At 39.0% G+C, this 23,416-nt stretch overlaps 1 protein-coding gene across 5 annotated transcripts in view; it reads left to right on the forward strand.

Moving 5' to 3' along the window:
* Nucleotides 1-23,416, forward strand: part of TLCD4 (TLC domain containing 4) — a 105,645-nt gene that overhangs the window by 45,151 nt on the left and 37,078 nt on the right. For 2 of the 5 annotated variants that reach the window (XM_059056907.2, XM_059056913.2), the window contains exons 2-5: nt 13,110-13,236; nt 16,904-17,069; nt 21,234-21,323; nt 23,061-23,119. In XM_059056907.2, coding sequence (XP_058912890.1) covers nt 16,915-17,069; nt 21,234-21,323; nt 23,061-23,119 — 304 coding nt within the window. In that variant the 5' untranslated portion in view covers nt 13,110-13,236; nt 16,904-16,914. Of the gene's footprint in view, nt 1-381; nt 486-13,109; nt 13,237-16,903; nt 17,070-21,233; nt 21,324-23,060; nt 23,120-23,416 lie in introns of those variants that run through there. The other 3 variants (XM_067040206.1, XM_067040198.1, XM_067040192.1) reach the window with 2 other exon arrangements.

The raw sequence follows: 23,416 nt of genomic DNA on the forward strand, positions 1-23,416 counted from the left end.
ACCAGTTCTGTCCACTTCAAAGCAAAACAGTTGGTTTTGAGGGAAAAGGAGGCATGGAAGGAGTAAGATTGGATTTGAAAGTAGTACCTTTAGAGCAGTAGTTTTTTCTCTGTAGGTTAAATAAGAAGACAAATGGATCCAGAACAAATTGGCTGATGGATTTAGGCCACTTTGATCAGCTGGAGAGGGGGCAAAGGGCGTCACAGTGCAGAGTGGGTGGGTAGGCAGTGCACGTCTCCCCTTCCAGCTTTGAGAAGTTCTTGCAGAAGAAGTGGATGGATGTGTTGTTTCAAAACCCCATTTGCTGATCAAACTCCTTAGGAAGTTGGCTGCTTGCCTCACAGTGAATTGAAAAAGTATTCTCATTACATTTTATAAAAGGGTTTATCAAGACTTCCTTAGACATCTACTTCAAGATCTACAGTCAAACTGGAATCATCATTCATAGTCTTTGGGATTGCCAAAAAAGCTTCTTGGAGAAATAGGTGAGAAAGCATCCAGCACCCTCGAGCTAATTCCTCTAGCTGTGCCCTGGATGTTAATCAAGGGCAGAGTCTATCTGTAGGCCTTTGATTTCCTTTTTATAATAATTAACATCTGACTCCAATACCTAACACCCTCACCAGTGGACAAATACAACAAAGCCAGGAGGAAAACTTACACAGGTATCAGAGATCACCTGGGTTGCTTGGTTACTGCTTGCTTTTATCATCCACATTCTGACCTAGTTGGATCCTTCCTTTGACCCATCCCTGCCTTGTCTGATTTTCTTAGTTGATATATTTTCAGTGTCTGACTTCGCCGCTCCTCCGCTGTCTGCTGTCTATCTGATGCTTTCAATCCTGGTTTCTCTGACATCATCTCTGAGCTCCAGACGTATAGTCTCCACCTGACTGTTCCCATGGAGCCCAGGCTTGGAGCCCACGTTGGATCCTGGCCTGGGCTGTGTTGGTGTCCACTGTGACATGGCCGCTTTAGAAATAACTGGTACATTGGTAAATTTATACATCGGTTTTGATTTAACTTTAAAATTTTGGGGACATGGAGAAACTCTCTTGGTCAAGTTAATTTAATTAGCTTTCTTCAAATAGGCTTAAAAAAACCTTGAAAAAGTAGTACATTTTGAAGGCACAGAAAACTTCTCTTTGTTTGGCACATTTATTTAGTGGAAGAGGAGGAAGGAGGAATTTTCATTTGATAAAAAATTTAGAACAAATGAAAACCCACACTTTACAAAGTGTTTCATTTTAGGGACATAATTCCCCAAACTAGTCTTTCTCAATTAACATGTTTTACTTTAATACATGTAAAAATATTGAGCCAATTATGAATTTAAATGCTTTATAATTTGTTATATGCTGTTTTAAGGACTTATAAATTCTATAGCTATGTTCTGATGGAGAAAGATTCTTTGCCCTTTCATATTTTAACAACCTGTATGAGTGTTACTGAACACATCAATTTCTTACATGCTTTGTGCAGAAATCCAGGGCAAGATGATAAAGTCTATAGGGAGGAAGGCCAAGTTGCGGGAAGGGGATGCCTGGCTGCTTGGAACAAAGGCAGCATGTTTGGAGTATCCCAGTTGAGTCTCTCGGAACAAAGCCTTAAGACATTAGGCATTTTGAGGATTTGAGACTGCATTATAGCCTCAAGTCTCTAAATGTTTCCTTCAGTGTTTTTTATTTTTAAATTACAAAAGTGACACTTGCACATTATAAGAAACATTACAGTCAGTGTTCAAGAGAATGAAAGTTCACTTCTTCCCCTTCCCCCAGCTCCCACCTCCCGTGGCTTCACCCCCAACCTCAACCAGTTAGCAGTTTGGGGGGTATAGCCCTTCAGACCTTCTTTCTGTACAAATGCCAGAGCGTGCCAAGCTATGTATTTATGACAAATTTATCGTCTCGCAGCCTACTTTTTTTCCAACTTGGTAGTATGTGATGGACAGTTCTTCTGTATCCTCTTGTTCATTTCAATGTGTGTGTAACTTGGGATAGTGTGCCTGTACCAATATATTTAAGCATTTCCCTAGCACTGCACCTTAAGGTTGCTTCTGATAACTAATGCTATAGTTAACACTCTTGTACGTGCATCCTTTCACACTCATGTGAACTTGTTTTGAGGATAAAAGATAAAATCATTAGTATACTGTGTATTTCATAGTTCAGGTAACAGTGCATCAAAATGTACATGTTCTGCCATTTAATTCCCCCAAATATTTTTTTAGCAGTAAAAGCACAGCACTGGACACTATAGGGGTTTTAAAGTGGGGCAATGCACAGCCCTTGCTTACAAGAGCTCTCTCTCTCGGGTTAGGGGGATTAGGCATACACACTGACTATAATAATATCTTTACTTTTATTTATACCCCACCTTGTTCCAAAAAAGATTGGGGAAGGCTTGCAAAGATGCATACAGTATGACAAGATAAAGTAAACTTAGGATAAAAAAGAAAAATAAGTCAAAGGAAAATAAGATGGAGGTATGAGGGCAAGTGTACTTTGAAGTACTGTTCTCTTCTTCCTGGAAGTTCTAGCTATCAGCTTTCCAGCAGCCAAGGAAAAGAGGCAAACAATCCAGAACAAGCTTCAAGGTGTGCGGAAGAGAAACCAAATTGGAGAAGCCCATCTAGTCCTGATTCTAGGGGGTGAAACAAATTTCTCCTTTGGATTTGCATCAAGAAAATGCTGCATTTGCAGCATTTTCTCAACCACATTCCTGGTATTGTAGTACAGTAAAACCTAGTGACCTTGCTTTATGATGCATCTCATATCATGTTCCTCAGTTCTGGCCAGGGGTGTCATGCCTTGGCACTGAGCAGTGAAGGGTCATTAGGATGAGGTGTAAGTTCATAGGTTTAATCCAGAAATAGCTTTAAGAGGATGCATGACCAATGAAAACAGCAGCCTGATATTGTTCCTGGATAATTTTTTTCTACAAGGTAGTAGAGAATATACAATTTTAGTGGAATTTCTGTGAGTAGAACCCATTTGCTCAAGAATACTAGGCTTGCAACTTAAAAAGCAAGAAGTGAAGGTGTTTTTGATGGCATTAATGTATTTGAACCATAACAAAGATTGAACAAAAGGTTTTCCTTTAAAATAAAAAAGAGCAAAACTCTGCACTTAATCTATGTAGGAAGGATGGTAATTTTCACATTGATCAGCTCTACAAGTTAGAAAGGTCAGACCCATCATTCCAAGAAGCCTTGAGAGCATCACCAGGCTTAAAATTGTTAATAGGTTATAGAATGAGTATTTCTGGGATTAGGGGGTCTGCAAGCTGGGGCAGCTTGACCCTGTTTTGTAAAGCTGAGGAAAGTTCAACTTTCCTGAGCCACCTGGATCTGAGCTTCTATAACCCCATTCACTTAAGTCTGACCTCAGGAACATTGCCTCAGAACAGTTCTTTATTACCAAGTCTATGGGCCAAGCTTAGGTATGTGACAGGACTTAACCCTGTATTTAAACATGACGTTTGTAATAAATATTAAACTTGAGGTCACATGAAGCCACCTCAGATGTGTTTTGTGCATCATCACCTCTCTGGCCTGTGAAATGGTTCAAAGAAACATGTCACTGCATTTAGATTTTTTGGCTACCTGATAGTGTCAAACCAGATAGAGAGTCTGATAAGTACCATGTTTATTGGAAAATAGTGCAGTTGGAATCAGTGTGAGGCAACAGCAGTCTTATGGGAGGAGGTCAGAAGAGAAACCACTCTCAAGGTAACCCCGGTAGGTAGGTAACAGGATAAAAGTCCACTTAGAGAATTTAGTAACTCCTTGGCTGTCTTCTCATTTAAGCCGCCAGATTTCCTATTTGGATCATAGGTGTAGACAAGCTTCAGGGCCCCTAGGCCAAAGGTTAAAAGGAGGCGGAAATGATCATATTGCTTAAGATACAGAATACCCTATCCCTGTGTGACTTGGTGCCATCGGAGAGATAGGTGTAACATTTCCCCGTTAGGAAGTGTGTTAGGAAAGGGTGGTAATAATAAATGATATCCTTTATGGAGTGGTGTTTGGATCTATTGCTGAACGACAAACCACCTCAGCGCCTAGTGGCTTAAGACAATTTCTCATGATTCTGTGGGTGGCTGGGCAGTTACCCTGCTGGTGATAGGCTCACTCGCTGATGTGTCTGCATCCAGCTGGGGTGTCAGCGGGGCTGGAAGGTCCAGGATGGCTTGCCACCATGTCTGGCAGTTGGTATTGAGTGTTGCCTGTCAGCTGGGCAGCCTCACTTCTCCATGTGGCCTCTCATCCTACGGTAGTAGGCTAGACAGGCTTCTTTACATGGCAGTTTCAGGGCAATGCTCTAAGAGGGTGAAAAAGGCAGATGCTGCAAGGTCTTTTGCTATGGATGGTAGGATGGCAGTGTCACATTGCAAAGGAAAGTATGGTCATTAAATGATCTACCACAAGTGGCTGGATGTGCCAGGCACTGTGCTAGGTGTATTTAACTTGTCTCATTTAAGCCACGTAACGGTCTTGCACCACTGGCGTTCTTATCTCCATTTTGTAGAACTTGCAGGTCAAAGAGGTCATATACTTGCCCAAGACCACTTGATGAATACTGGGACTAGGACTGGATTCTAGCTTGCTCTCTCTAGCCAAATGGAATTTGGCTTAAGAACTCAGCAGGTGGGAGAAATTTGCTCAATTGTTCTTCAGCCCCTCTAACCCATTTAATACAGTCTCCTGTTTCCTGTGGGGAGCAAGCAAAAGAGACAAATAGGGGGCAGGCAGGCAGAGCCCTGCAGTCACTTCCTTGCACCCTGAGGACTTTCTCAGGGGTAATCAGATCGACAATTTGGAGGTGAGAAGACCTCCCTGTCTCCTTAGGTTCTGACTTCCTAGGTTGCTTGGCAGGTGTCCCAGTGATTCCTTAAAAAAAAAAAAAAATAGTTGCACTATTATAAATTGTGTTATTTTAAGTTTATAATTAAAAAAAAACATAGTTGCAAAAATCTTGCTCTGTCCAGCTTTTCCTTGATTTCGTAGTGTTGGCAGAAAGGCAAGAGATGTCCCCAGCCGAGAGGCTCCTTCTGTGATCCCTCCAGGAAAGCAAGAACAGAAATATGGAAATAAGTACATCAGAAGCTGGTAGAGGTTGAATGCAGAATTTTTTGCCTCTTCCGGAGTCCCCCAGGTGATGTGGTGTCTCCTGGTCCCTACTTCAGCTTCAGAGCCCCTCACTCACACGGACCCCGTCTAAGGCTCAGAGAGTGTGTTGTATTTGAAATGTTGAGTTCCTTAAAGATGGGCTCTCAAATTATATAAACTTCCAGCACCTTACTTTCTATTTGTGTCAGATACTGTATTAGTGTGACCTTCTAATTGACATTGTCTTCTGGCTTAAGGCATTCTGGTTTATCCCAAATCCAGTGGCTGTGGTTGGAGCTCATAGGTTTAAAAAACAAAGACTTCTTTATGAAAGTTTTGAGTGGAGTAAGATGCTAGGAAGCAACTTTACCAAGTAAATAAAATGTGCCGTCTGTGCTTTGAGCCTTAAGACCCTAGAAAATGAACTCCCCACCCCCTTTTTTTTGCTTTCCTTGGTTCTTTGTTGCTGTGTGCAGGCTTTCTCTAGTTGCGGCGAGCGGGGGCTACTCTTCGTTGCGGTGCGCGGGCTTCTCATTGCGGTGGCTTCTCTTGTTGTGGAGCACGGGCTCCAGGGCTCAGTAGTTGTGGTGCACGGGCTTAGTTGCTCTGTGGCATGTGGGACCTTTCTGGACCAGGGATTGAACCCGTGTCCCCTGCATTGGCAGGCAGATTCTTAACCACTGCTCCACCAGCGAAGTCCGAAAATGAACTCTTGAATTTCCTAAGGGGAGAATTCTTCAGCGGGTTGGGAGCTGGGAAAGAAGGGCTTTTTTCATTACAGCCACACTTCTTGTTAGGCATTATAAAAACAAATTTCAAGCCAGCAGTCAGTGTAAAATGAAATAAAAAATTTTAAATAAGAACAACAAAAAAGTTGCTGTGACAGATTAACTATATTAGATTTCATTTGATTTATTTTTAAGTTAATAGCTAGAACATGTAAAAAGTATCAGTAAATGTAAGCTAGGAGAATAAGAATAAAAGTTTTGTTAAGATTCTAATTAAAAATACCTATAATTGGAGGGAGAATTGATCAAGTGTGGTAGGCAATTAAGGCAAAACATTATTTCTTGAAAGAGCAGGAATTCTCAGGGAGGGTTTAAGGAGGTGGGATAACCCCTCACCCTTGTTTTGTCAGAACCTCTTGGTGGGGACTCTGGGCTATGTGAAAAATATATGTCAAGAAACCTTAGAAGATGTGGCACATATATACAGTGGAATATTACTCAGCCATAAAAAGAAACAAAACTGAGTTATTTGTAATGAGGTGGATAGACCTGGAGTCTGTCATACAGAGTGAAGTAATTCAGAAGGAGAAAAACAAATACCATATGCTAACATATATATATGGAATCTAAGAAAAAAAAAAAGTCCAGAAGAGACTAGGGGTAGGACGGGAATAAAACACAGACCTACTAGAGCATGGACTTGAGGATATGGAGAGGGGGAAGGGTAAGCTGTGACGAAGTGAGAGAGTGGCTTGGACATATGTACACTACCAAATGAAGGGTGGATTGGATAGCTAGTGGGAAGTAGCCGCATGGCATAGGGAGATCAGCTCAGTGGTTTGTGACCACCTAGAGGGGTGGGATAGGGAGGGTGGGAGGGAGAGAGACGCAAGAGGGAGAGGATATGGGAACATATGTATATGTATAGCTGATTCACTTTGTTGTAAAGCAGAAAGTAACACACCATTGTAAAGCAATTATACTCCAATAAAGATGTTAAAAAAAAAAAAGAAAGAAACCTTATCACCCCACCCCTGCCCAGAAAACAAACTATAGAAAGGAGACTACAGAATCTTCTCGACTGGTAGGAATAAGCAGAACATATACTGAGAAAATATTGTGTGATGCAGGAGGGGTTGGGGGAAGCTTTGGGATGTGAACATTTTAAGACCACTGAATTAGAGAGATCAGAGATTCCTAGAAGGCATTTAGCATAGGATGTAAAGGGACAGGGTTATGAGAGACAAAAGGGAAATCTTGTATAAAGAGATAGGTAGCAATATGAACTGTCAAAACAGTTCTCTGAGTTGTGGTACAAGATGGAGCCACCCCAGAGCCCCTGAGTGAGGGTGTTTCTTGCTGGGGGTGGATGACTCTTACAGCCCGTTTGCGGAACAGAGTTCACTCCTTCCTGTCCTAACACACTGTGATTGTAATTACTATGTAGAATTGTGGGGAAAATAAAGGCCAGTTAGAAATGACTATTTAACCTTAAGTGTTTCATTCTTTGTTTTCATCAAACAATCGATAATCCAAAAAAATTGTTTCAGGGGAGTATCCATCGCTAAGGTCTGTAACAGGCAGAATCAAACCGTTTAAGTTGAATTCTGTTATATGCTCTTGGAAGAGAAAGGGTTGAAAGTATGGGAAAAATATAAAGGACACCCTTATTCAGAGTTTAGGATCTTAACTGACAGGGAAGAACCATGGAGAAATCTTTTCTATTAGTAATGAGCAATTCCTTGTTGAATCTTAAGTAACATCATATCACCGAGAGAGAGAGAGTGTAACTTAATCATATTAATGTAGGGTTCCTTAGCCTTTCCTGGTTTAGACTTCATTTCTTTCCATTTGCTTCAGTTTAAAAAGCAGCACCATGAATATTGGAGGATTTATAGAAGTTAGGTTGACATTTATACGGCTGGCTTCCTTTAGACTTCCACTCTAATGCTAATGGTTCTTGAATTTGAATTTGATGCTCAGAAAAGAAAAAGAGGTGGAATTCTCCTAGCTTTTTTTCATATAGCTCTCAAGGCAGAATTAACAACAAAAATGAAAAATAAAAACGGTGACTGCAGTTAGCTGAAAACTTTGTACACATTTGATTAGATGCTTAAATTTTTACATGAATGAAAAGTCAAAAGTGGGTAGTATGATGAGTTATTCTTTACCTAGGGGTTTTAATGTCTCTGGTTAATTATTGACATTTCGTGAGCATTGAGAAAGATGATTGCAATGTACCACCCGTATGAAAATGCAAATAAAACCAGAATGGGTGGGGAGCAGGTATTTTCCTGGTAGGGTTTTTGTTTTTTTGTTCTGGTAAATATCTCATTTTCTGTAGTCATGTGTTCATTTACAAATGATTTACAGTTTGCTAATAGAGACTTTTTAAAAACTTTTACGTGTTAGGGCTACTGACATGGTAGATAAGTTCAATAAATAAGTACTTCTATAATTGATAAGAGTATGAAAATACAGTGCAAATTACAGTTAAATATACCCATGAAGCCTTTGAACATATATCACACGTTGTAAGGAGTTTGGCATAGACAAACCAAATATCATACTGCTGTGGTCTGAATGTTTGTGGACCCCCCCACCAAAATTCATGTGTTGAAATCCTAACCCTCGAAATGGTGTTACTGGTAGGTGGGGCCTTTGTGGGTGATTAGATCATGAGGGTGGAGTCCCCATGAATGGGATTAGTGCTCTTGTAAAAGAGATGCCACAGAGCTTCCTTGCCCTTTCGGCCATGTGAAGTCTGGGACCTGGAAGAGGGCCCTCATCCAACCATGCTGGTACCCTGATCTCGAACTTCCAGCCTCCAGAATGGTGGGCAATAAATTTATGATGTTTATAAGCCACTCAGTCTGTGGTATTGTGTTACAGCAGCACAAATGGACTAAGGCACACACTCAATATTATTTCATTTATAACATTGGTACTCTTAGCTTTTGGATATTTGGAGGTGAGAATCCTTTTGCAGTGAATATGTGTTCATACTATACTACTAGGGTTGTCAATTTAGAAAACTTTTCTTTCTAGTGTTCTGATTATACTGGTAAAATGAGGGACCCGTGACTGATCAGGTACTAGCAGAATGGAAAGCACATGTAAGAATACGAATGTCTGTTGTTATCATTATTATATTTCATAGACATTTATTGAGCACATGCTGTGTGGCAGGCACTGTGTTAGGTATGGGGACACCATGGTGGGGGGGAAATGTTTGTGTTTCCCACCCTCATGGGGCTCACATTCCACTGGGGGAAGGAGATTTTCATTTAAATTGCAGCTGTGAAGGAGAGGGACATGATGCCATGTGAGCAGACCAGGGGGGGATTGCTCCCAGAAGGCTTCCCTGAGGAAGTGATGATTGACCTGAGAGCTGAGGGGGCGTGAGCGTTACAGTGGGGGATGGAGGGGCAGGGTGGGAGTCGGGGGATAGCTTATGCAGAGGCCTTGTAGAGGGAGGGAACGTGGCATCTTTAAGCATCAGAAAGAAGGCCACATTAGCTGGGGTGCAGCAAGCGAGGGCAAGTGCCACTTGAGGCTAGGGAGAGCAGGGCCCTCATCAGAGGACTGGGCAACCAGTGAAGTTTCAAGTTGGGGGTAGGTGAGGAGGTGACATGACCAGAGACAGCTTTTAGAGCCGATTCCCTTGGAGTCCTCCAGTCTGTTCTCCACACTAAAGAGACCAGTTTGGAGACAACTCAGAAAAGTGGTAGCAGCTTGAGAAAAATGGATGTTTTTGAAAGCTATTTAAGAAGGGGAAGGATATGGTGGCTTAGTAGGAGGGTGCAGAAAGCAAGTTATCAGGGATGGCTCCTAGGTTTCTGGCTGTCCGATGGGGGATGTACAGTGGTACCATTCACAGAAATGAAGAACCTACAAAAGGACCAAGTTTAGAGATTAGGCCATGAGCTTGGTTTGAAATGTGTTTGAAATGCTGTGTGGTGCTGACAGCTAGGCAGTTGGCCATACATGTCAGGAGCTCAGAGAGGAGACCTGGGATGGAGATTAAAACTTGAGATTTTTCTGCATATAAGTGGTAATTGAAGCCACAGGTATAGGTGAAATCATACAGGAAACAAGTAGAAGAGCGTCTGGGACTGAGGCTTAGGGAATTCTGTTACTCAGTGTCTGGGCAGAAGAAGAAGTGTGGTGTCATGGAAACACAGGGAAGAAAATGTTTCAAGGAGAAAGTGGTCAGTGGTGTCTAATGTTGCTGAGATGTCAGGTGACATGAAGGCCACACATGGAAGTCATTGCTGACCTTAGCGATAGCTATTTCAGGGGAGCGACGAGGATGGAGACAGGAATGGAGTGGGCTGAAGAGTGAGAGACCTGAGAAATGATGACAATATGGAAAAACCATTCTAGAACTTTGTCCTTAAAGGTGGGGGGAGGGAGAGAGGGCAAGAGGCTATACTGGAAAAGAGATATAAAATTGAAGAAGAGGTGATGGGTCTGTTGATTCTTGTTTTTACTGGGAACTTGAGCCTGTTTGAAAGCCAATAGAAAGGTCTAGTTGAGGAGAGAATAAAGGATAATGGGGAAGAAAAATTTCCCAAGAGGGCCAGAGAGGATGGCTCCAAAGTGCACAGGTTAGGTTGTCTTGAGATGGGAGGACAGGTGGGTAGTTTGAGTGGTTGATAGTATGATATTGAGTCTTTTCATATGTTGGCTTCTATTTTTTGTGAAGTAGGATGGGGGTTATCTATTGAGAGTGGGGGTGGATGGTTGGAGGTTTGAAAAGAGTAGGGGCAACTTGGAAATTTAATTGTGGAGCATGAAAGGATTGGTCGGCGAGGGCAATGTGTTAGGAGTGCAGGGCAAAGTTGAGAGCTGTTTGATCCCTCTGTAATTTCACACTCACCAGTATATGACTGGTATAAACTTTGGTGTATGACTTTTTCCACCAGTGCTCCGACTGTGCTTGCCTTGTCACTGAGTAATTGTTGGGCATATCCTCGGTTGGAGTTTCACCAGCTCTTGGCAGTGGAAAGGGGATGTGGGGTGTTAGAAAGACTGTTATTGAAATGATGTGCTCTAGGTTCTAAGCTGATTACAGAGGGAAGTAAAATGAGAAAAGGGCTACTGAATTGAGGAAAAGCTGAGAGGCCAATGTAACTTGAGAATGTTGTAATACTGAGCACACTTGAAGGAAAGGTCAACAAGGAGAATTCTAGAAATGATATTTTGGAGGCAGAAAAATGATGGGTAAGGGACAGTAAAGGTCCATGAATGGTTGAGGTGGCATGGAAGGGGTACCATTCCAGATGAAGGTTAAGGGACTGAGTTGTTAAGGAAACCTGGGCCTTCTACATATATAGGAAGTCATCCAGGATAATGGCAGGGCTTGAGGACCATAAGTGAACCAGGACCTCGTCTTTGAATGGGAGGAAATGTTCAGGAGGTTGGAATATGATATCAGTGAGAAGAGGGAGAAGGTGGTATAACTGAATAGCAGGACCAGAACACCCTGAGTGTTTATAGGAGGTGAGGGAAGGGAGGAGTAAGCCCTGAAGGGAGCCATGAGGCGCATAGAGGCTATAGGGACACTCCTGACACTGAAGGATGAGGGCCTGGGCAGCCACTAGCTGAGAGGTTGCAGAAGAAGAGGGGTGTCTTCAGAGCAGGCCGAGGAGAGGCCAAGCATAGAGCACTGTTTTCTGGGTGTGGAGCCCAGTCCCAGGGAATCAGTGGAAGCATTTGGGAGGTAGAGGGGGTGATGGGCTGGGAAGGAATGTTGGCGCATGACAGGTATAGTCCAATGATGGAGGCTAGATCTCTGCAGTGGGGCAGCCTACATTTTGAGCATTGACTAATGTAAAGGGAATGAGTTAGAGGCATAAGGCCTAGTGGCCAGAGAATGGTCTTGTTTCCCTGGGCTGGAGTGATGACAGGCCCAGAAATTGCATGTCTTGCATGCTGCTGGAGGTGGTCGATGGTGGAAGCAGAAACAGTACTCCCGAGTATGCACCACACGCCAAGTACTGTTCTAAGCGCCCAGCGTTCTGTGGTTTATTCCTCATGTCAGATTAGTACTGTCGTTATCTCCATTTTCCAGATGAAGAAACCAAGGTGCAGGTAAGGCAAGGCAAGTTACTTGCCCCAGGTCACACAGTGAACAAGTGGTGGAACTGAGGTTCAAACTCAAGACTGTAACACAGCCTGTGTACTTCCCAACATGTCATATGTACTGACTATTTTCTTACACGCGTAACTTTGATTTCGTAAAACATAAGTGATAGACTGTTGAAAAGCTAATGTAGTATTTAATACAAAATTACCTTTTTAGATGCCACAATTAAATTCAGTCCTAGAATCCCAGAATCTTACTTTGCAAGTGCTCTAAAGGTTAGCCTAGCGCCCAACCCCTTTGCAGACCAACCCTCCTTGTGGTCATTTTACCACTTCCATGACAAATGCTTGGGCACTTCTAAATTGTTAGAAGGGTCTTCCTTAAATTAAGCTGAGCTCTTCCCTTTCTGTAATATTTGCCCATTTGGGCCATTTAGAGTGGTGCAGAGTAAGTTCCCTCTTTCACTTTTCCACATGACAGTTCTTCAGATGTCCAAAGAATGCCCTTCAGTCCTCTCTAAGTAATCTTGTTCCCAAGCTGACATTACTCAGCCCTTCAACTCTTCATATGATATGGTTTCTGAAAATCACCATCTTAGTTACACTGCTCTAAAGGTACTTTGATTAATTCAGAGTAAAATGGGACTGATACATGTCTTGATCTATACTCTCTGATTGTAAGTGGTTCTGAGGTTTGTTTTTTGTTATTAGTATCTTCATTACATTATTATTTCTTGTTGGTTTGTGTAAATTAAAATGCTAATATTGCGTGTGTGTGTGTGTGTGTGTGTGTGTGATATAGCTATTATGCTAAGTCCTATACTTGGGTATTGCCTTTTAAAAATGTATTCGGGTTTTTATCTTTCTGATTGGGATTCATTATTTCATCTTCTGAAGATCATTTGAAACCTGATTCTGTTAACTGGTTATATTAGCTATCTTTCCCAGCTCTGTGTTATATGCAGATTGAGTAAACATATAAATATTTGTAAAAATATTACTGAAAGAGACCAAAAAGAGAGAACCTTATGGGATATCGCAGGAGATATTTCTCAAGTCTCTTTCAGATCATTGATCTAAATGCTGGTTCTAGTTTTTCATCTAACTCTAGATTTACCTAATTTTGTTATCCAGCCACATTTCTTTGTGTTACTAATAAGGATCTCATGAAAAACTTTCAGAACTTTCCTGGAATCAAGTTGTTCTTCATTTGGTATTCTTCAATCTACAAGGATTTGGCACTCAGTTAATTATGTGAGTAGGAAATACGAAGGAGACCAGGATGACTGAGCTGTTCTAGATTTAAAGGTGAGGAGGTGTTTGCGGGTGATAGTGTCATCCTCTGAGATATGGAACCCTGTGGGGAGGACTGGTTTGGAGTTAAGTTCAGCTTGGGTCATGTAGAGCGTGTGGGCCTCCAGGATGCCCTTATGGAGCCATCCAGAGGGTAGCTGACCATCCAGGACTGGTACATTGGGAGATGATGGGGTTTGGTTGCACACAATGTAAACCATGTTGAATGTGTGGGGCATATACCCCAGCAGAGCCTATAATGTGCAGAGAAAAATTCTGGATTAGGGCGAGGGGAGGTAGTAAATATTGCCATCATCAGCAGTTTATGCTTGATGGCTTCCATTTTTTGGTGAAATGGGACGAAACCTCATCTATTGTGAGACAGGGAGAACTGGAGATTTGAGAGCAATGAATATTTGGAGTCAATGTGGGAAAAAGGAAAGGGATGGGGAAAGGACTGCTAAGCATGTGTAGGGCATTCTTCCTAGCTCCCCCTTCCTTGCTGCCCTTAAAGACAACCACATAAGACCTTTTCCCCCTGTGTTTAAAGATTTTTACTGCTAATCGGTACAGCAGTGCTTCTTCCCTGGAAGTTGTATCAGAACGTGAAGGTTGTGTATGTGTATCGATGATTGGAGGTGCCATTGGTGATTCCAACACACTCCCTAAGGAATCCCTTGTGCTACAAGGAGATAATGATCATGGGGAAATGAGAGTAAAGGTTGTATTCCCGGGTCGGTAGTTCGAGGGTCACCTGGTGGAACCGAATCTTTAGGGGTGTCAGCCTTAAAGCATCTTGTTGGGATTTTTATTAGATGAGAAGATGTTCTCTTGGTTTAGCTTGAGTACCTTCAGATATCTCCTCACTGTTTATATGTCTTCTCTGCTGGGTATTTATTCCCAGGAAAGCAGGGAGTGCCCCCCTTAGCACCATGAATTTACCACTTTATGTGGGGGTGATCAGTTTCTTGCTTCCCTACTGGCCCATGAGCATGTCTCCCATTTTGTATTCTGAGTCCCAGCCCAGTGCCTGGTATGTGGCAGACTCATGACAGGTATTGGGTGAACTGTTGGCTGAAGTAAAGACTGAATCAGCCTGGCTGGGCTGTTTCCAGTGGTCCTGCTTCTGGGAGTCCTCCTGGAGAAGGGCCCTCACAAGCTGGTGGTTGAGAGGCATCCTTCAAACCTTTTCATGGTCTTCTCTACCAAGAAACCAACTTGAATTAAAGTTTATGGAGACCATCTTGTGGGGAAAAGTACAAACATCCTTTGTATTCAGGAAGACTCTGGAAGAGTTTCTTTGGTGTCCATAATTCCTGTGAATCAGGATGGGCTAATTAAATTTCATGTCTAGATACTCCCCTTGTAAATTGGCACAGAAATATTTCCCACTTCTGTTCTGGCTGCTGTGTTCTAGGATAGTATCCAGACCTTCTGCCAGCTACTAGCCATATGTAGAGGTGTATGAACCAAATCGAATGCTTTTCTACTTTTACTGTGTATTCCTCTACTTAATGATCACTAAACTCTCAAAGGCCCTTAATCTGTGTCAGTAATGAGCATTATTTGGTTTTATCCATTTTACCATTTCCTTGCCTGATGCAGTGAATGAACGGGGGCAGTTGCTTCCTACCAGAAGCTTTGGTTTTCTGGGAATTTTTTTTTTAATTCCTTAGATTAGTCCCTGACTTGGCATGACTGATGAAGCAAGCAGCTGTTTAATAAGAAGCAAAGCTGGGAGTAGAACAATTTAATTAGCTTCTGTCTGTTGAACCTTTAATGAAAGGCATAACTTGACTATGTGGAGCTTTTTAGTTTTAAATGGAACATTTTTGCAAAGGGAGATTCTCAACATGTACCCCCCAAACTCTAGATCACTGAAAGTCCGTTGAAAATATAAGATACCCAGAATAACAAAGACTTCATAAAAACTAAATTTTTTTAGGAATGAGGAATTTAATAGTGAATTGTTTGATTTTTTTAATGTATTGCTTAAATGAACAATTCATAAAATGGATAATGTTGCATGATACCTACTATGTTTTATAACATAACTTTTAGCAAACATTCATGAAATAAATACTCATTGTATACATTGAATTTTAACTGAGGTAAATAAGCAGCTCTTGCCTAGCCACCCTACATAACCTCCAGGGAACACACAGAAACCTTCAGGACAAATCATCCTCACATTTAAGATTAGATTCTCCACTTACTACTGGTTACTGGTTTCATTGTCTTTGTTTATCTGCCCACCTGGCATGCAGATCCTTATTTGCTTAATCTTAGAAAAACATTTTCCTTTTTACATCTCACTTAGCAAATTACAATGATGTTTAATTTATGTATAAAACTTACTTTTATGTATTATTTTGTTAATATTAAACCTAGCTTAAAAGACCAAGATAGGTTAAAATTAAATTTTGTAATGCCCAATAAACACATGTTGAATTAAAAACAATTAAATGAGCAGTAAAGTTAATGGAATCTCACAGAGAAGAATTGTGATATCAATATTTTTACTGTGTACACACACCAGAAAAAAAGAATGAGGAAAGAATTCATTACAGACACATGAATTCTGTCAGAAGAGGCCCTGTGGGAGACTGATTCTTATTATGATATCCTGGTTGGAAGGGAATGAAGTGGGGTTATTGCTAGTGCAGTCAGTGATGTGGTTTTTCTCTAGTGAATTGGCTTCAGTAGGTGACTTTATTTCTTCACATTAGGCAGCTGGAAATATGTATTGATTCATTTCCTTTTCATTTGAGGGTCAGCTCTATCAAAGATGGAGCCGTAGAAATGCTGTATTTGCTGGATATGAGCAAATGCTTTAGTGTCTTTTTTTTTTTTTTTTAAGTCTGAATGTTCCTAAGATTTTTAGGAGCCAGATATAAAGTTTAGCTCAATGAGACAGAAAACATACTTTGAATGTGTATATATGCATATTACCATTCTTTGCGCTAACTCTATCCTTAAAACTTGGAGCTGTTTTATAAAAATGTTTTCTTTTAGAGATAAAAAGCCATGGAGGATTTTTGGTTCGAGGATATGTGTGATTGCAAATTTTTTTTTTTAAAGTTAAATAGTAATTTAAGCAGTAACGGTGGTATGATTATTTTCCAAGATGGTATTATTCTTCTTAAACTTTAAATGTTTGTCACACTGTACAATTATTTTTTCTTATATAATTGGTTTTTGTTTTGCTATAGCAGATAATGTTAATTCTATTCTTATTGGCTTAATTGTTTCTTAGAAATTATCTAACCAACTTTCTTATTTTATAGATGAGAAAATTGAGGCATAGAGAAACCAGGTGATTTGTCCTTAGTATAATTAAAAATATTACTAAAAGAATACCTTCAGTTATAGTACTTGAAATTCCCTCTTAATGGTAAACTCTAGACATAGGTAATTTTGAGTATCATGATGTTAAATTTGTCTCCTGACATTTATAATATTGAAATCTTTAAGATCTTCCCCTCTTTTTTTAAGTACAAATATGAGATACATGACAAAGGTAAAGGTGTAAAATTCATATAGTTTCCTTGTATTCTTACATTTGTGCTAAATTAAAATAAATCACTAAAAATACAACCACATACTCTTTTAAAATTAAAAATTAATTTAGGTGTATTATGAGCAATTTAAAGGATTTTATAGCCAACATTTCTCTTAACAGGTTGAAGAAATATGGATACCAACACCATATTGGTCATCAGCGCTGGTTTTACCAGCTTTTTCACCTTTCAGCTTCTTTTCCACTTTGTAAGTTATTGGTTTTCAGCAAAAGTTTCTCCAGGTTTTAATAATCTCAACTTCGAAAAGAAGATTGAATGGAACTCAAGGTAAAGCATACGAAAATGTAAATGACTGATTTTAAAAAACCTAGTCTTATGAAATAAAATTACGCATTTAAAATATTTCCCCAAAGTCTTTTTCATTTAGGATCTAACAAACTCTTAGGTCAAATTTTTTTATTTGACATTAGGAATAAAAGGAAAGACAAGTAGATAGATCTCATACAAGAAAAAATTTTCAATTCTATTCTGAAAGATGTTAGGAAAAATTTATTTAACTGTCTAGGAAAGTGTTAAGGTGGACTCTGGCAGATTGTGGTGGAAGACACTGTTTTGCATTCTCCTCTGAAATATTTATGATAACAAACACATGTTCTTTGGAAATGGTAACAGAAGTAACGTTAGTTGGGGCTGTGAGTAGCCTATATATAGTATCGGGCTGGCTTAGCCCAACCTAGGACAGTTAAACAATACACACCAAAGAACCTGGTGCATAGTTAGCACATCTGTCTCTCTTTTAATGAACTTTTCATTTTAATTCATAGCCCTCCAAAATCTGTTCTTTTGTTATGTAATTCTAAACTAAAAATTGCTTTTTAGATCTTTTAAACAAAAAAGTAAATGGAAAACGAATAAGACATGTAAGGATATAGAAACCTGCCAGTTTTAATGAGTTGGTTTGAGAATTTTTTGTGTATGTGCAACTCATTAATCTCTCACAAGGTTTCAAACACAGACTCTGATGACTGCTTCACTTGCTTTAGAGCATTTCAGATGCCCAAACTCCTCTGTGCATTTGCAAACCTCAGTGAATTAGAGCAGCTATGGGATACTGTTTATTGTTGAAGTTAATGCTAACTATAAAATGAACTCAGCAGATCTCCAAAATTGCTATAATTATTTTTTCATTGAAATTTCCTTTTAGACTTAAAAACTTCTGCCAAAGTCTATTTATTTGAGAATGGTCATATGTGACCTGAAATGCCCTATCTGTTTGAGCCAAATTGTTTTACAGGCATTCACTTTTATAACTCAGACTGTGAAGAAGACTAGTTGTTTTCTTCTGCACCTTACACTGATTTGTCTGGTTCATACATGTTATAGCTCTTCTCCCCAAAAGTGAGAGTTATTTCTCCACATATTTTTGAAAAATAAGAGGTATGATTCTTTTGTCTAAATAATAGCACAAAAGTATTGCTCGAATGTGGGATACAAAAGATACTAACCATTATTTTGTAAAACCATTTCTAACATGAAGATAGAATAGTTGGGAAAGAGAAGGAAAGGGATATGGAGGGGGACATACATTTTCTGCGACTAAATTTTAAACTATTTTCATTTCCATTTCAACACGGTTAAGGTAGGTAAAGGCATTTGAATCTTGGCGAGCTGCAAACCAAAGAAACAGGGAGGGTACAGATAGACTGAAGCAAAGGTAAAAATGAAATGATGCAATTGAGAAATACTTTGCATTATTCAGTCTTATTATCACTACCATTCTATGAGACATGGAATCACCATTTGGGAAACTGAGTTCCCATTTGAAAAAGGAGTCTGGGATTATATGATTCATTACGCTATTCAAATACTATTATGCTATGCTATTCTCTCTCAAATTTACTCCTGTTTCCCACTCCAGCTTGGTTTACATGGGACTTAAACTGTGAGGTGGAGAGTGCAAAGAAGGAAAAAACAGTTGGCTGCTTTTTGACTACACATATATGTCTTGAAATCCAGATTCCAGTCTTAAAACAGACAGATCAACGCAACCTACATAATTCTCTCTAGTAATCAGGAAAGAGTCTCTGAATGATGAGTGGCCCAAATCATCTAGTAGTAAAAGGACAGAAGGCAGAAAAGCTCTCCAGAAAATTCCCACCTGAGAGTAACAGTTGAATTAATTATAAGTGAGAAAATCTTATACTTAATTGTTACTTTTTCTGCAAACATACATACTTATAGATGTTATTAATATTACATAATTAAATAAATTTATTATTTCCACTTGCTTTCCTATGGCATGGAAAGTCCTATTGTGCTGAAATATTCCTAATTTTTAAATCTGCTCCTTCAAAATATAACTCTTGTCTGATTGAGCTATGTAATTTCTGTTGGTAATACTCATACTACTTGCGAGTGATTACATCAGTAATTTTAAAGTGCTATTCTAAAATTGTCATTACTTCCTTAAAAAAAGAAACCCACAAACATTCCTTTTTAACCTTCTTTAAACAAAATTGAAATGTTTTATCTTGGTGTTTTTTTTAAGACCCTGAGGAATCTACATTTTGCTTTGCCAGGAATCTGATTTTAAAGAATGAAATATGAAATTTTTACTAACAGACGTTTCTGAACGTATAGACTTTTAATACAGAATAGCATGTAAACACAGGGTGTTTGTTTCTCCTGTTCATTATAGTGGGAGCTATTTGATCCAAGTAACATGTAACTTTTCTCTCGTGAATTATATGCCATTTCCATCAGCTGAGAGCTTGTAATTCTTCCCTTTTACCATATAACATCTCAACAGAGTAGGGAATTTGAGGCCTGAGTATCAGGAACAAAAATTCAGATTTTTTTCCAAAAGGAAACCTTTTGATAGAAAGTTAGTAAGCCAACAGGTTAGTAAAACGTTATGCTTTTTCCTTTAATAGAATTTTTGAATGGCAACAGAAAGCTGGTTGTCTGATTATTTAGGTAGCATGTTTTATTTGAGATCAAGGAACTTACATTTTTATCTTGCTATGTTCAAATGGAACACAGGTGTGCTTGGCGTGAAAATTCCAGACTTGTAAACCAGGTTAATTGGGTTAATTATCACACTTCAAAATGTATCTTGGTATTACAGAGGACTCAGTGCCTTTAAATTAGTGAGACTCTTTGAGCATTTAAAATATGATTTGATTTAATTTGATATGTTTACTTAGGACCACATCATATATTAGATCAAGTATATTGATTTTTCAAGTTATAATGAGATTTTTTAATATCAAACTTTGTATTGGTTGATATATTTCACTTACTTTTAAAGATTTGGGTCATATTGTAGAGAGATTCATTGCATACCAATTAATTTCTAAAGAGAAAACTTTGCTATTCCTCTCATCCTTTATTCTAATGAAGAGAAACTTCATTATTCATAAACTTTTTCATTTTGTGAGTAAGCATATAGTATCCTGTATACAGTTCTTTCTTTTGTATGCGGGCCTCTCACTGCTGTGGCCTCTCCCGTTGAGGAGGCTCCGGACGCGCAGGCTCAGCGGCCACGGCTCACGGGCCCAGCCGCTCTGCGGCACGTGGGATCCTCCCGGACCGGGGCACGAACCCACGTCCCCTGCATCAGCAGGCGGACTCTCAACCACTGTGCCACCAGGGAAGCCCTATACAGTTCTTTAAGTAGGATATCGTAGAACTTGCATATTGCTTAAGTCATTAAATTTTTAGCAAGATATGTTCATAGAAACTGATGTTTTTCAACTAAAAGTTATTCCTTCTATAAAGAAAATGCCACGTGGATCATGTGAACATTTTGTTTTCACTTGGGCATTTCTTTTAAAAACAGATTTTTTCTGAATAAATTCCTGGTCCTCCATTTTTCTATTTTTCTATTTAGCAGTGATTTCATAATAATGATGAGACACTAATAATAGCCACCTTAGCTTTCTCACAGACTTGTTACAAGAATCAAGTACAATAATGTGTGTATTAAAACTGAAATTTCCAAGGGAATACATTTTCATTTCATGATCCATTCCAATTCTGATCCATGGATATGGAGTTGGTGAAGGCTAGTAGATTTGGAAGTCATTCCTAACTCATTGGAGCAGGAGCTAATCCTGCAGTGATGCTGCTGGGGGTGGAGCAGGGTGCCGGGTAGTGTGCTTACCAAATGCCACCTGTTTGCACAAAACTCTTGTCAACTGGTTCATCAGGTATGCTTCTGCTTTAGACCCTTTAATCAGTAAGTGATTCATCAGTTGTCTAGCAGGAAATTGTAGACCTGGGCATCTTTCTTGTTATTGATTCCAAAGTAAAGTTGTGACCCTTGGATTTCTAAATGGCAATTTTGTATTATATTCTCAGATGTACTCCAATCCTATATTTAAATGCTTCCAGATTTAACTTCTTCAGAGTGTTAAATGTCTTGCCAGAATTAGTTAAAATTTATTGCACAGATTCTAAAATCTTTGTGTCTGTTTCATCTCATTTCAGGGTAGTGTCTACGTGTCATTCTTTGGTGGTTGGGGTTATTGGCTTGTACATTTTCTTGTTTGATGAGGCTACTATTGCTGATCCACTTTGGTAAGCTGTTTCCTTCCAATATAGTCAATTTGATTTATGTTTTGATTTTAATTATTAATAAGAACATCTCTTTACTTTAAAACAGAAAACATATTGATGGTGTATGGTTTGTTAAAATGCTTGTGTTCAGACATATTTCAGCAAGGTGCATTAGAATGATTTATTTTAGATTTAATACAAATAATGAGGGCCATTTTGTATTAGTATTGCAATTATCATCCAAAACAGGGAGAATATGATGATTATGTAAATGTTTATACCATGTTAGTGAGTGAAATCAAGTTATTGTAAACACTGTTCTGAGCAAAAATGAGTTATTATTGAGATAGGATAGTCAGATAGATAGGACAGACTTAGTCTTTAAATTTATGTTTGACCCATCATTTGATATCAAAGATAGGAAAATGAGAATTATAGATGTCCATGTGAGAGGAATTTAGTACCACATGAGATGATTTGAAGCACGAATAATAATTATGTTTAGCCATAACACGATAATTTGTAAGATGATTCTTTTTGAAGAATTTAAATGTCATTCCAATGGCAGATGTTTTACAAACTGTACTTCCTGGCATTATATGAGAAGACTTAGTTCAGTTCAGTTTGAGGGATTGGGAGTGTTTTGAAAAAGCACTGCACAGTGATGTGCTAGACGTGGGTTCTGAGGGGTGTGGGGCAGTTTGACCATCTCTATTTGACTGCAATGATGTCCTTTTTTATTCATAAATATGGAATTATGCGGGTCAGAGTTATACCAGTATTCATACATTTTCACTGAGAAGATATTTTTCAAAGTGAATTAATTTAGTGAATTTCATTCCTTGACCAGGTTTCAATGTGCTCTACCTAAACAATTGCTACTTTTTTTTGCGTATTTTAATTTTACCCACATGATTATCAACAGAACCAGTTGTTTGGGGAAGTAAATTTTATAACAAAGATTTGATTCGTTGACCAATTTGTCCTTATCAAATTTTTACCTGTTATACTTTTTGATATTTTAACATTTTCTTAGATACCATAATTTATTCCAGGTCCAATTTTCCTGGATCATATTTACAGATCAAAATTTGTAAAGAAGACATGACTTCTCAATTTTTCCACTTGTAGTTTACCTGTTGTCAGTTTTATTTTATGTTCATTTTACCAGTAGTTCACATTAAAAGTCAGATAAAGGACTGATAATTTGTATCTGTTTCCTGGAGCCAAGAGCATGGACAGGGCAAAAGTGTAGGATCTTGATATGTGTAAGGGTCGAAACAGCAGGATTAAATTGTTCTGTTCCGATCATTTTCTAATTTGTGATAATAGGCAAATCTCTCCAGTCCTCAGTAAAGTGAGGATAACAGTATAGTGCCTCTAAATCAGGGGCAGGCTAGATGATTTCTTGAGGCTATTTGAGTCTCTGATTCAGAATAAGGAATCAAAACAACAACAACCAGCATCTGGAATTCCATTTGAGTCCTTTCACAAACAAATCATATGAGAACACACTTATAAAATGTTGTCTTTTGGTAATATCATTTTCATAAAACTTTGGGCTAATAAGTATAAGTAATTATGATTATTGCAGTTAGAAGCATTATAGCTAACACAGTACCTTGTGCAAATGACAAGTTACCATTTGAGTGCCTATAGAGAACATTTAAATTATATTTAAATCTCAATAGAAAAAAAAGTAGCTGTCATCTATAACCATGTGCTAAAAAAAGGAACCTGTTTTTTTAATATTTATAGGGGTGATCCATCTCTTGTGAAAGTGAATATTGCTATTGCTTCAGGCTACCTCATTTCTGGTATGTGATATGTTGTTCACTGTCTGTTTCTTTTTCGACTACTCATGGAATTATGCAAAGAATACATACATAGTCTATGCTTTTGGTTTATTTATTTAAGAAGCAACTTTTAGGATCCATACTGAGGGAAAAAAATATCTGCTGTAATGGTAGAACATGAAACATTTTTCATGTTGGCTCTCTGGTTCTCAAAGATCAGAGCTGCAGAGTGGGGCCTCAGTTAGGCCTGGATGTTTTTTTTTTTACTAGTGATGGTTCCTTTTTGGACTAAAGAGTCGCTCAGGTGCAATTACCATG

Source organism: Kogia breviceps, chromosome 1, assembly GCF_026419965.1.
Source record: "Kogia breviceps isolate mKogBre1 chromosome 1, mKogBre1 haplotype 1, whole genome shotgun sequence".
In the NCBI taxonomy this organism is placed as follows: domain Eukaryota; kingdom Metazoa; phylum Chordata; class Mammalia; order Artiodactyla; family Physeteridae; genus Kogia; species Kogia breviceps.